At 38.7% G+C, this 12223-nt stretch overlaps 1 protein-coding gene across 2 annotated transcripts; it reads left to right on the top strand.

Annotated features, from left to right (window-relative positions):
• The first annotated feature begins 385 nt into the window (after positions 1–385).
• LOC120091034 (GDSL esterase/lipase At5g62930) lies at positions 386–11927 on the top strand. Of its 2 annotated transcripts, XM_039048826.1 has the most exons (7): positions 386–675; positions 750–827; positions 1536–1700; positions 1901–2041; positions 10160–10236; positions 10744–10908; positions 11504–11927. In XM_039048826.1, exons 1-7 carry the CDS (start codon positions 577–579, stop codon positions 11670–11672), a joined length of 894 nt encoding a protein of 297 aa, XP_038904754.1. In that variant the 5' UTR covers positions 386–576; the 3' UTR covers positions 11673–11927. The 2 variants fall into 2 exon arrangements, with proteins under 2 accessions (XP_038904754.1, XP_038904756.1); XM_039048828.1 differs by lacking the exon at positions 1536–1700 and having other exon boundaries at positions 387–675.
• Positions 11928–12223: the final 296 nt, after the last annotated feature.

Below are 12223 nucleotides of genomic sequence, written 5' to 3'. Positions count from 1 at the left end.
TTGTTCACCTCCTCAATGATAAGTCTTTAGATCTTTTAGAGATCTCCTCCTAGACTAAGTCAATGATGAATGATTTGGGGTTTGTTTCCTTTTCCCATGTGAAGTGGTGTTACAATTTTCTAACTCATTTCCTTGCGAGGACGACATTATTTTTGTCTCTTGATGTTATCTTTGTAAGACGGTTTTTTTCTTTTTAATAATAAGAGGAGAGAAATCAAATCTCTAAGCTCTAAGTTGATTGTACAATTGTTGTGACAGTTGAACTAAAATCAATTTTTAGATTAAATTTATAATTTAATTATCTATAAAATTTATAATTTACCAGAAAGCTAATGTAGTTTGACCCTTCTAATAACGTTGGAAGAATAATATAATGCTACCGTTTTCTTTTTTCTTTTTCGTGGGGCAAAGCCTGATCCTTTTGCTGTACAATGGACAACTAAGTTTCAGTAAACTTCAATTTCACGACTCGAATGGTTGCTTAAAGAGGAGAAGATCGATCGGTGTGGAAGAAATTGATAATACCCCATTTGTTCGTTCTCAAAAGGGTTGATCGAAGCTTCGAAACAACAGACAATGAGGCCTGAGATCGTTCTATTTGGGGATTCTTTGACTGCGCAATCCTTCGGTTCAGGTGGATGGGGAGCTGCGCTTGCTGACACTTACTCCCGAAAGGTCATTTCTATTTTTATTCCAGTTTTTGAAGTTTTTTGTGTTCGTAATTGGGTTCTTGTCTGATCAATCTACAGGCCGATGTCCTAGTTCGTGGCTATGGCGGATACAATACTCGGTGGGCTTTATTTTTACTTCATCACATTTTTCCTTTGGTATGTGCTATAATGCGCTTTCTGTTCCCCGTCTACTTTGATTTTGATGACTTCGTTTTTCCCTTGAATTTGCTTCATTATGTTCAGTTAGTGGGATATTGGTCATTATTCTCATTTTAGGACTTTTTTGTAATGCAATCTATCGTTGTAGTTATGTTGAGGAATTTGTATCCATTTCTGATCCTTTCAATTGACTTCAGCCTCGTTGAGTAAAGTGGGGAATTTTTGCTCATTTAGGCTAAACTTACAGCTAGATCATACAATGAACTCAAAGATGTGATTGGACAACAAAACTGATGTAATCTAAGAGATAAAAGGAGATCTCTCCAAGAATCAAAGTCTTTACTACCAAAAAATTGCTCGGACAAGGACAACTTTTCTATTTATAGAGAATTGGAAAGCAAACTAATCTTAATTTGAATAATTGAAGAAACTAATCCTAATTCTAATAAACTATGGAAACTAATCCTAATCCTAATCAATCAAGTAAATTAATCCTAATCCTAGTCAATTAAGGATTGACCAAGATATTCTAATTTATCCTAATCCTACTACATCAAAAACTAACCCATTGTGTGAAAGATTGTTGTACGTTTTGTCTAATTATGTTGTATACTAAGTTACTAACATATTTGGAAGCCTAAATACGTGCTTGGTGGGATAGTGTTCTAATTCTTGCGTTAATCAATTCTAGTTTAACTGGTACAGAAGTTGGCTTTGCTAGGACATTGCTTTATATGTTCCCAAGAGACATTGGATCCAGGGTTTAGTGGCTCAAAATCGACTTGCCTTCACCAAAATGCCTCATTGCTTGAAGCCCAGCTCACAGGGTGTCCTCGCAGCAGGGGTTTCCAACCTTGCTTCCATCCCAAAGTTTGTGTTCTCATGCCCCTTTGAAACCCCAAAAGCTGAACCACTTTTCTTCAAAAGAATTATAGTCCAAATTTTGAAGTATTCAGTAGATATTCTTTGTACTAGCTTAAGTCATGGGTAGAAACATCTTTGTAAGCTTCTGAAAATGATGTCTCTTGTACATTCTGCATTCTAAATAAGTTGCATTGCTTGTAATGCAGAATACCCCGAAGGCCCCCATTGTCGTGACAATATTCTTTGGGGCCAATGATGCAGCTATTTTGGGGAGAACAAGTGAGAGACAACACGTACCACTTGAAGAGTATAAGGATAATCTTAAAAAAATGGTAAATCATTTGAAGGTACTGACTCTTTCCTTCATGCTTGAAATATTTTCTAGCAAAATGCTTTAAGATTTATTTTGAAGATCTTACCTCCACTTCTATATTTTTATCTATTTATGAGTTCCCTATTGACAAGGTAGTTGCCTCAGGAAGAGAGATGTTGAAAAAAAAAATTTATGAATTAGTTCCAATCAGGATTACATTACAACTTATGAGTACTTGAAATGCTTCAACGGACTTCCATAGTTTCTTTTGATTTTTTGTGTTGGCCACTAATTTGGTAGATTCTGATAATAGCCAATGAAATTGTTTAAGATTGATAGATTGCAGAGGAGAGAGCCACCCTTAGGCTAAACTGTTCAATAATACATCTTTTGTGCTCACAAGAAGAATGAGATTTATAATACTCTTAAGACTAAACATTCTTAGATATTTCTTTTTAGCATGAAGTGGAGATTGAACTAAATATACCTTCACTGGGATCAATTTGGATGGTGATATTAAGAATAGAGTCTTCCTTGTATCAAAAAAAGTTTTGGCTACTTAGCTATTTCAGCAAGCCCTAAGAGCTAATCGTAGGAGTTTGGACTTTTAGAATCCGATTATAGAGAGGGCAAGATCTACTTTTCTGAGTGGCAGACGTATCACTTCTAAATTAGTTAGATAAGTCTAGTCACTTGTGCATTGGATAACCACTGTTAGTTGACCCAGTTGTCCTTGACAATTGGTAAACTCATGTTTTAGGTAATAAGTTTCAACCATAGTGACCTCCTATCTTGATATTAGTTATCCTTCAAGTTTTCTAAAACCAAATGTCGTAGGATGAGATAGTTGATTTGGGGAGATTTATGTGTGTTAGGCACTTAAGTACCTTGGAGAACCACACCCTAAAAGCCAACTATTGAGGTGGGAGAGCCAAGCCACTTGAGTACCACATTGGTCATCCCATTCTAACTGATGTGGGACAAAGGTAGCCCATACTACCTTGGTTCCTAACAGTTCCCCATAGCTGGAAAGCCGACGTCCTGGCGGCTAGACTGACAGCACTTCACTCGAAAACACGCGGACCCTTTGCTGGTGCTCCTTTTCAGAACGTTGACAACTTGGCTCTGATACCACCATTGTTAGGTACTTAAGCACCTTAGAGAACTACACCCCAAAAGCCAGCTATTGAGGTGAGAGAACCAAGTCACTTAAGTACCACATTGGTCATCCCATTCTAACTCATCTAGGACAAAGGTAGACCATACTACCTTGGTTCTTAATAATGTGCTTGCGACCCAAAACACCTAAAAAATATTGAAATGTGTAGCGCAAACTACAATCAATCAGAGAAACGTTCTGATTCACCTCCTCCTTGTTTAATTTTTTTTTTGATAAGGTAGCTAAGCTAAAAGTTAGATTGGGATGTTAGGAACTTCTTATGGGCATGCAGTTTGAATGAGAGGGTTAATGAAAGAGGGTAAACATTTTTTGGATTCAAAAGTGGTTCTCTTCCTTGGAAGACGGTTGAATGAAATGGGAGAGTTAACACCTTCCATTATACTTATAGGAAAATGTTCAACTTGCTAGGGCTACTATGTTGCATTCTTTGTAGGAAGGTGACTGGAGATCTAGATCATACTTGATGTGATTTTGCATAAGCCATTTGAAGTTGTTTTTTTTAAGTGTTTGATTTCTGCTTCGATAGATTTTGGGGTTGTAGAGAGGCGATTGCTCATTCTTCAGCCGCTCTTTCGTGAGAAAGTGAAGTTTTTGTGGGCTTCGATAGTTTTTTTTTTATATTATATCCATGAGTGTCTGTGCAAGCTTATGCGCTTTTGTGAGCTTCAAGAGTGAAGCTTTTGTAACCATCCTTTCTAAGAGATGTTTGGTATAAGGTTTATGACTATTTTTGGTTCTATATGAGAATGTTATCATAATTTTTATAGAAATAAATGATACATGTAGTTATTTGAAAACTAAAAATGGTATTTTTCAAAAACTTGTTTTCGTTTTTGTTTTTGTTTTTGGAAATTGGCTAAGAATTATGCAATTTGTTATCAAGAAATTCTTGTTGAACCAAGCTCGGATCGTAGCGGAGCAGATTGTCAGTCGAGAGGGCCGAATCTCGAAAGGTGACGGTTGCACTAGTCAAGGTGGGCTTGCGATTAACTATACAAAGCAAAGAAAAATTTGTCATAGTAAGTTGTAAAGGTCGGTCCCGATCAAACGAACATGTGAGAAACTTATTAAAAGTCTGAAACTTGGTCGGGATTAGGAAAGAAGGACCTCCACAGTCTGATGGCAGTTAGTCGTCACTGACAAAAGACCATTGTTTATTCCACCTTTTTGTTATAGTCGGACATGAAACAATGGAATTTCCTTTGCGAATAGTAACATAATAAGAATCAGATGAAGATTTTATTTTTGTGAGAGTATGAAGAGACATAAATTCCTCCATGGTAATGGGATTTGAGTTACCTAATTGAAGCCAAAGAACGTAACAACCTAATAGCACACAGTAAGAGTTGGGAAAGTTGGGAAATAGTTGAAAAGGCGCAATGTTTACATAAGCTAGAAACTATTGAATAAAGGGATGGAGTGGAAGCCTAGCCCCGTTGCTAAACATTGTAAGATAACAAAAGCTGCTTCACCTAAAGGCAGGTTAGATGGCTCCTCGCCTAAGGAATGGGTTCTCATATGTACCGAGTCAAGAATCATAAATTTATTCCTAAAATCGTTATTTCAGAACCCACACCCTCTCTGGATACAATTTCGAGGCCTTTGATTGAGAACGAAATCGACATCATTGGAGTCCGTTGACACATCGACCCTAGAATCTAAGGCTTGAATGTTCTCCATGAACAAACATAAGCTAAGTAGGAGATTACCTTAAGAAATAATGGAAGAAAGATGAAAAAAGTGAATTTTGATGGCCAAGTGAATCCTTTTTTAAGGAAATTCGCACGAAAAACAAGAAATTTACTAAAGTCGAGCTTGAAGCAATGGATGCCTTGAGAGTTTGAGAAAGAGCTCTCGAGCTAGGCTCCATTTAAAGGCTATACACAACCCAACTTAAGAGAGGAGCACCTGTAGGGGGGTGAAATTAAACCTAGTTAATTAAATTAAAGTCAAGATTAGGACGGAGATAATCGAGAGCCTATTATGGGCAATGTATTTCATTTGGGCAAAAATTAAAGAAAATGGCCTTAGCCAGCTCGGCACATTTAAAGCTAAGAGCGGGGATCGAGTTAAAAAGGTAGGTCGGCCTAAGAGAATAGCTCAAGCTAAGAGGGGGAGCCAATGAGCTTTTTAGGTGGCTTTTAAGCATTTGAGAATAGTGGTGATGAATACTATGTAGTTATGCAAATGAATTAAATTAATATATTGTTGAAAATAGGTTATTAACCTAGGGGCGTTTATGTAATTGTGTAGACCCCTAGGGTTTTCTACTGTCTATTTATACAGTGTGTCCCTGTATATTCAGTGTATCAGATTTAAAAGAATAAGAAAAAGTCTTTATATCGTGGTTTTTCTCCCTGTACTAGGGTTTCCACGTAACCTTGTTGTTATTCTCTTCCCTATTCTTTATTTTTAACATGGTATCAGAGCAAGGTGACGAAACCTTAGCTGTTATGGAAGAGAATCAACCCTAATCTTCTTCTGCTGATGGATCTTCGAGTTTTGACATGAAAATGGCTATCCGAGCAGCTGTAAAGGAGTGTTTTCAAGCAGCCCTACCGGAGTTACTTCCTGTCGTCTAGTTGCAGTCATCGGAGAGTCGCCATCAGTGGGAGCCACCGCATCAGACCGCGGCGATCGGACTTCTCCACATAGAAACTAGCCGAACCCGCGAAGGAGGTCCGGTCGCGATCGGGGTTAGCCGCGAAGAACAGACGAACCACGAACAGGATCTGGGCAGAATCGGCACTGATCTGGAGCGAACTGAGTCATTCCGTGCTGAACCCGGGCAGATCCTCGAAGGACAGACACAACCCGTCGACTAACGCTCCAGTGGGTTTTGCGTCGGCCAATCCTTCCACAACAAGCCCTTCGGTTCTGCAAGGAGTGACGTCGGGCAGAGAACAAGTCGGCTATCTCGAATAGCCCAGTCGACCGGCGACCTCCTTCCAACCGGCGGCATCCTTCCAGCCGACAGTGACAGTACCGTTCCCAGCCACTTGTAGTTCAACCCATTATCCAGACGATGTGAGACAACGGTTGGCTTACCTGCAACAACAGATTTCTGATTTGGATACAATGTTCGATGCAAATNTGCAACAACAGATTTCTGATTTGGATACAATGTTCGATGCAAATCCCTATCCAGTTCAACCAGTTTATTCAGAAAATCCGGTAAACTCGTTACCTGTTTTACCAAATGTTTCCTACTTATCCGGTTCAATGGGTAATTCCGCAGGATTTATTGTAGAGGAAAAATTAAATGGTCAGAATTATTTCTCCTGGTCCCAATCAATCCGAATGGTTTTGGAAGGACGTCACAAGTTTAGGTACTTGACAGCGGAAATTCCAAAGCCAGCTCTAGGTGATCCACAAGAACGAATCTGGAACGAATTAGGGGAGCTCCTTCGCTTGAGACTTGGTCAGGAAGAGAAAATCACCCATCTGGACCATCAGAGGTCTAGAGGTCGAGAAGATGAGGATTAGCATGAGAACAAGAAGAAAATGATAGAAGAATGGCCTATGGCACTAGAGAAGGCGCCCCGAAAAAGTTTGCCACCTAGCAAATTTGAACAACACACTCCTACGGTGGTCCTTGTGAAGCAAATCTTGATGGAAATCCGACTAAATGGACACATTTCAATTCTATCTCATCAGGTACTCAACAGCTTCCTAAAGTACACTGACTTGTCCCTCAGTCGAAACACTAAGGACCAAGAAATGTTGAAGTGGTTAGCGAAGCTGAAGGTCGGTTCAAATCAAAGAAATAAAGACTAAATATTGTCCTTCTGTAGGGACCATGGGCATCCCACCGCAGAATGTTTTGACCTCAAGGAAGTTATAGAAACTCTAATTCAACGAGGTCAGCTGAAGGAATATGTGGGAGAAGGCGATGACCAGAGAATGGTAACCAAAGCAGAATAACTCGAAGCAGGAGGAGATTGCACACCGACACTACCTAAAGAAATTAAGACCATGGGTGGTCCGGCTGGAGGCCATTCTGGAAGAAAATGAAAAAACAAAGCCCGTGAGGCCAGACTCTCTTCAAAGGTCTTGGAGGTATGTTCTACTGTTGTAGCAAACCAGGTTATCAATTTCTTTGAGGAAGATGCAATAAATCTGCATCAACCTCACAATGACACTTTAGTTGTGTTTTTTACCATAATGAGGCAGCTCTGCGGACATCTTATCTCTTCGCGCCTTTGACGCTATAAGATTGGGGCGTGAACATTTGAAAAGAAATGTAACCCCATTGTCAGGATTCGACGAACCGTCGGTATATCCAAAAGGTAGCATAAAGCTCCCAGTCACCTTTGGCAGGGGCATGGCCTGTGGACAGCCATGGTAGAGTTCTGGGTGGTGGACGATAAATCAATCTACAATGCCATTTTAGGAAGACCATCCCTACATCAAATGAGAACTGTTTCATCTACCTATCATCAACTCTTGAAGTTCCCCACTCCAAGCGAAGTTGGGATTGTGAGAGATGAGCAACTGATGTCACAAGAATGCTATCGAACCGCCATGAGAAATCCAAAGGGCAAAGTAAAGGTTGTGCATGTCATTAGTGATATTGCTAGAAAGGGAGATGAGAAGGTTCTTCAAGCCACAGGAGAACCTGAAGTCAAGGCTCATACCTCGACACCTGTGGTAGGGATGGCAACGGGGCCGGGTCGGGGCGGAGATGCACTCCCCATCCCCGCCCCCGTGGAGATTTTTAATCCCCAACCCACTCCCTTCCACGTTTTGGGGGGTCGAGGTCGGGGTATCCCTGTTCGGGATTCGGGTCCCTGCGAGGAAAAATCCCTGCGTTTTTATTTATACATACATATATATATATATATAATAATAATTAAAATTAAAACAATATCAGTAACAATAGCTAAGTTTGTGTCAAATTTTTCTAATTATTATTATTATTATTATTATATTATTATTATTATTATTTATTATTATATAACAATTTTTAAAAAAATCGAGCGGGGATCGGGTTTGGGGTTGGGGACGGGGCGGGGATCCCCTCCCCATCCCTGATCAAGTCGAGGACCCGCGGGGATTTTTCCATCCCTAACCTGTGGTGAGTGATACACTAGTTAATGAGATGACTTGGATGATGCTACCGATCCCGAACAGGTAGCTGAGCTCAGGCCTTGGGGCGAGGCAGCCACCCGTTAGAATTTATTCCATTGTTGTCTGACACTTGGAGAGTTAACATCGGGGCAAAGTTGGGAGTTAATGAAAAGGAAGCTATTATAGCTTTTCTAAAAAGCAAGTGGTCAGCAGATGACATGCCAGGAGTACCCTGCATCAACTCAGTATTGACTCAAGTTACAAATCAGTGCACCAAAAGAGATGAGCCTTTAACCATGCTTGTAATGAGATAATAGCTAAGCAGGTATTGTGGACAAAGTTTATTCGGGAGGTCCACTACCCGCAATGGTTGTCCAATGTAGTACTCGTCAAAAATGCTAATGAAAAATAGAGAATATGCATCAATTTCACCGATCTCAATAAAGCATGTCCAAAAGATAGTTTCCCACTTCCGAGAATAGACAAACTCGTTGATGCTACTGTTGGCCACGAAAAATTAGGCTTCATGGATGCCTATTCAGGGTATAACCAAAGTAGAATGCACATCCCGGATCAAGAGAGAACCTCTTTTGTCACCGGTCAGGGTCTTTATTGTTATACCGTAATGTTGTTTGGGCTTAAAAATGCAGGAGTCACTTATCAACTTCTGGTAAATAAAATGTTTGCTCCTCTTATTGGTAGGAACATGGAGGTCTATGTGAATGATATGTTGGTAAAGAGCAAGAAAGCGAGTTACCATGTAGACGACCTGGCCGAAGTCTTTGGAGTCCCGAGGCAATATCAGATGAAGTTGAACCCAGAAAAATGTGCTTTCGGAGTGGCTTCCGATAAGTTTCTAAGCTTCCTGGTAAACCAAAGAGGAATCAAAGCAAATCCAAATCAGAGAGGAATCGAAGCAAAGCTAGACAAGATACGAGAGATGGAGTCTCCTAAAACAATAAAACAACTATAGAGCCTGAATGAGAAGATAGCAGCCCTTAATCGATTCGTAAGTCGAGCTACTAATAAGTATCTTCCATTCTTTAAGGTATTAAGAAAAAAAAAACTAACCTTGAGTGGACGGAGGAATGTAAGCAAGCTTTTGAGCTACTCTCCCTCAAGAAACACAAATTTATTGTTGGTGCAATTTTCGGCATCAACATTATTAACTGCTGAAAATGGCTCCTAAATGTTTCTCCCCTTAATTTTTGCTTTCATCGGAATTTAAGGGATGGGCATTCTCTTAAGTTGCTTTGTGGGCATCCTTTTAATAATAAAGTCTAGATCCCTTAGGGGGTTATAGCTAATACCGGGTGGCGGGTGCTGTGAAATAAAAGAAATCACAAGGCCGTTATTTAATTTATTTATTTTTTTTTTGTAACGAAAAGAGATTAATGCTCAAAATACAATGAAACGGTATTAAAATGTGATGAGTACATTGAAAACAATACAATAGAGTTAAGCTGGAAAATAGAAGCAAGCACCCACGGAGCTTGAAAACCAGCACTTGAAGAATATATGATGAAGCCCCAAATAATAGTAACAACAAAATAAGGGCATTTAAACTTCCACAAAATTTTACAGAGAAGCTAATCCAAAGGAGAAAAGACGGCCAAATGCATGTGAAGTGACAATAGCAGAAATCATCCCTGGAGAATTCAACCTTCGCCATATCTTTAGTCTGTCCTGGAGAGCTCACCCAATTGGCCAATTCTCAATACAAATAATGAATGAGGCCTTTCATGAGCTCAGTTCAAAAGTTTCAAAAGAATCATTTTTGTTTTTCGTTCCTCTGGTGCACCCTTCCCAATTTCTTTTGTAATTGGAGCACTCTTTTCACTCAACCCCGTTGGATTATTTTCTTATAACCTCCTTTACATCTCATTATCATTTTGGTTACAGGAGTACTCCCCCACGTCGCTGGTGATACTTATTACTCCTCCTCCTGTCGATGAGGAAGGGCGTAATGAATATGCACGGTATGACTTTTTCTTTCTAATCCGTGCTCAAATTTTTTAAGCCTTTCTATTGATGTAGTTACAACCGTCTATATATTCCATCTTCCTACTTTTCCTGCAATTAGTTTCATACTGACATCAGTTATATCAAAGCATTACCAAAATATACTTTCTCATTCTCTAACTATTGTGTAAATGTATCCACTGGTTGAGTCCAAATGTATTCCATGTCTTAATTATGCCCTTGTTGCAGATCGTCACCAATACCGGCATTTAAAGGTGGTCTAAGAAGTAAGAATCCTACCTTCAGGATGGAATAATCATGATTAGTCTTTAAAGTGTGGTTCATTCCAGAAATTCCATGCCTCTATCCTCTCTAAGATATATTTTAAGTTCAAAGTTTCATCAACATACTGACGAGAGATTCTAATCCTACTCAGACTAAGACAACTTTTATTATTCAAAAACCAATTTAAGGTGAAGCAGCAGGTCTTTGCTTAATTATAAAATCAAACCTGTTTCATACAGATCTCTTTATGGTGATAAAGCAAGGGAATTGCCAGAGAGAACAAATGAGGTAACTGGACTTTATGCGAAACAATGCCTTGAACTGGCTAAGGAAATGGGTCTTCACGTCATTGATTTATGGTCCAAGTTGCAAGAAACGGAGGGTTGGCAGAAAAAATTTCTCAGGTCTGTGATTCAAGCTCTTAATTCACAAGTTTTACTCATTTTTTGAAATATGGCTGTTATCTTTAATGTTATATGTCCTCATTTTATATTAATAGTCACTATCTTATGATCTGTTTGAAATGACTTTCCAAGTGCTTAGATAAGTGCTTCTAAATACAAAAAATGTACTTTTAATGCTTAGAAAGGGGGTGTTTGGGGCAAGTTGAGTTCTAAAATTTGGAGTTAACATGTTGGAATTAGGTAGTTTATGTTGTTTAGTTCTCGATAAATGTGCAAACTTTGATATTGAACACTATCGAAGTTGGTGAAGTTGAGTTATTTAACACCGACTTCATAAGTCAATAGGCCAAACACCTCCAGAATGTTATTCCAAATAAACTCTTAGTCATGTGAATCAAATTTGGTATCGCAGCCTACTATAAGAGGTAGATGGATTGTTTGTGAATCATTTTATCTTAACTTAAATGTCGTTTTTATATGGTAAAATGTTTAACCATGATTTTTTTTTCTAAAAAAAAAAGATCTTTTAAGTAAGTTTGTGCTAGGTTGTTTCTTTCCTATTTGATGTGATTAAAGTATGTGTTATTAAATATAGGGATGGATTGCATTTCACACCAGAAGGCAATGGAGTTCTGCACCAAGAACTAGAGAAAGTACTGAATGAAACATCAGTTTCTGCTTCAAAAATGCCTCTTGATTTCCCACACCACTCAAAGATAGATGGAAAACACCCTGAAAAGGCCTTTCAATATCTTTCTTTGTGATACTCTCATCATCTTGATTTTCCCTTGTAATCTTGTTTGAAGAAAGCTTTTATTCTATTTTATTTTTTCTTTTGAAGTTGCTTATTTGCATTTGAGTGTAGACCATAATCATTTGTGTTCTATTTCGATTTTGTTTGATGAGTAATGAATGTTAAATATTTGAGAAGGAACATGTGTGAAACACCTCAAGTTTAGAAGGAAAACATGAATGAACTAAGATCACATCCGAATGAGAGAGATCTTGAGGGTTGAGAATATGAAAGTATGGTTAATAAATGCTCGGAAGAATAGAAAGTTACTACCTATACGAATAAGGTGCAATTTCATTTTTGGTGGCTCAATCAAAGGAACTCCAAGTTAAGCGTGCCTAACTTGGAGCAATTCTATGTTGGATGATGAGTAAAGATGATGTAAGGTCGCAAGGAAATGTCAAGGCTATCAGATGTTGTCGAATCTAGATTCTCGAATTCTAGACCTAGGACATTACCATGTGTCTAGTTGAAATTGTACTGGAATTTATAATTAAATAAGTATAATAAATTATATTATGT

The sequence above is a fragment of the Benincasa hispida genome, chromosome 11 (genome assembly GCF_009727055.1).
Source record: "Benincasa hispida cultivar B227 chromosome 11, ASM972705v1, whole genome shotgun sequence".
Lineage (NCBI taxonomy): Eukaryota > Viridiplantae > Streptophyta > Magnoliopsida > Cucurbitales > Cucurbitaceae > Benincasa > Benincasa hispida.
The sequence above is the reverse complement of the archived record's forward strand: the minus strand, read 5'-3'. Positions and strand labels throughout refer to the sequence as shown.

Bases quoted from the DNA above. Each gene is read 5' to 3' on its own strand.
- LOC120091034 (XM_039048826.1), top strand. From the start codon at position 577: ATGAGGCCTGAGATCGTTCTATTTGGGGATTCTTTGACTGCGCAATCC. The intron at 2,042-10,159 runs GTACTGACTCTT...TTTTGGTTACAG, and splicing joins AAATGGTAAATCATTTGAAG to GAGTACTCCCCCACGTCGCT. The intron at 10,237-10,743 runs GTATGACTTTTT...TGTTTCATACAG, and splicing joins GGGCGTAATGAATATGCACG to ATCTCTTTATGGTGATAAAG.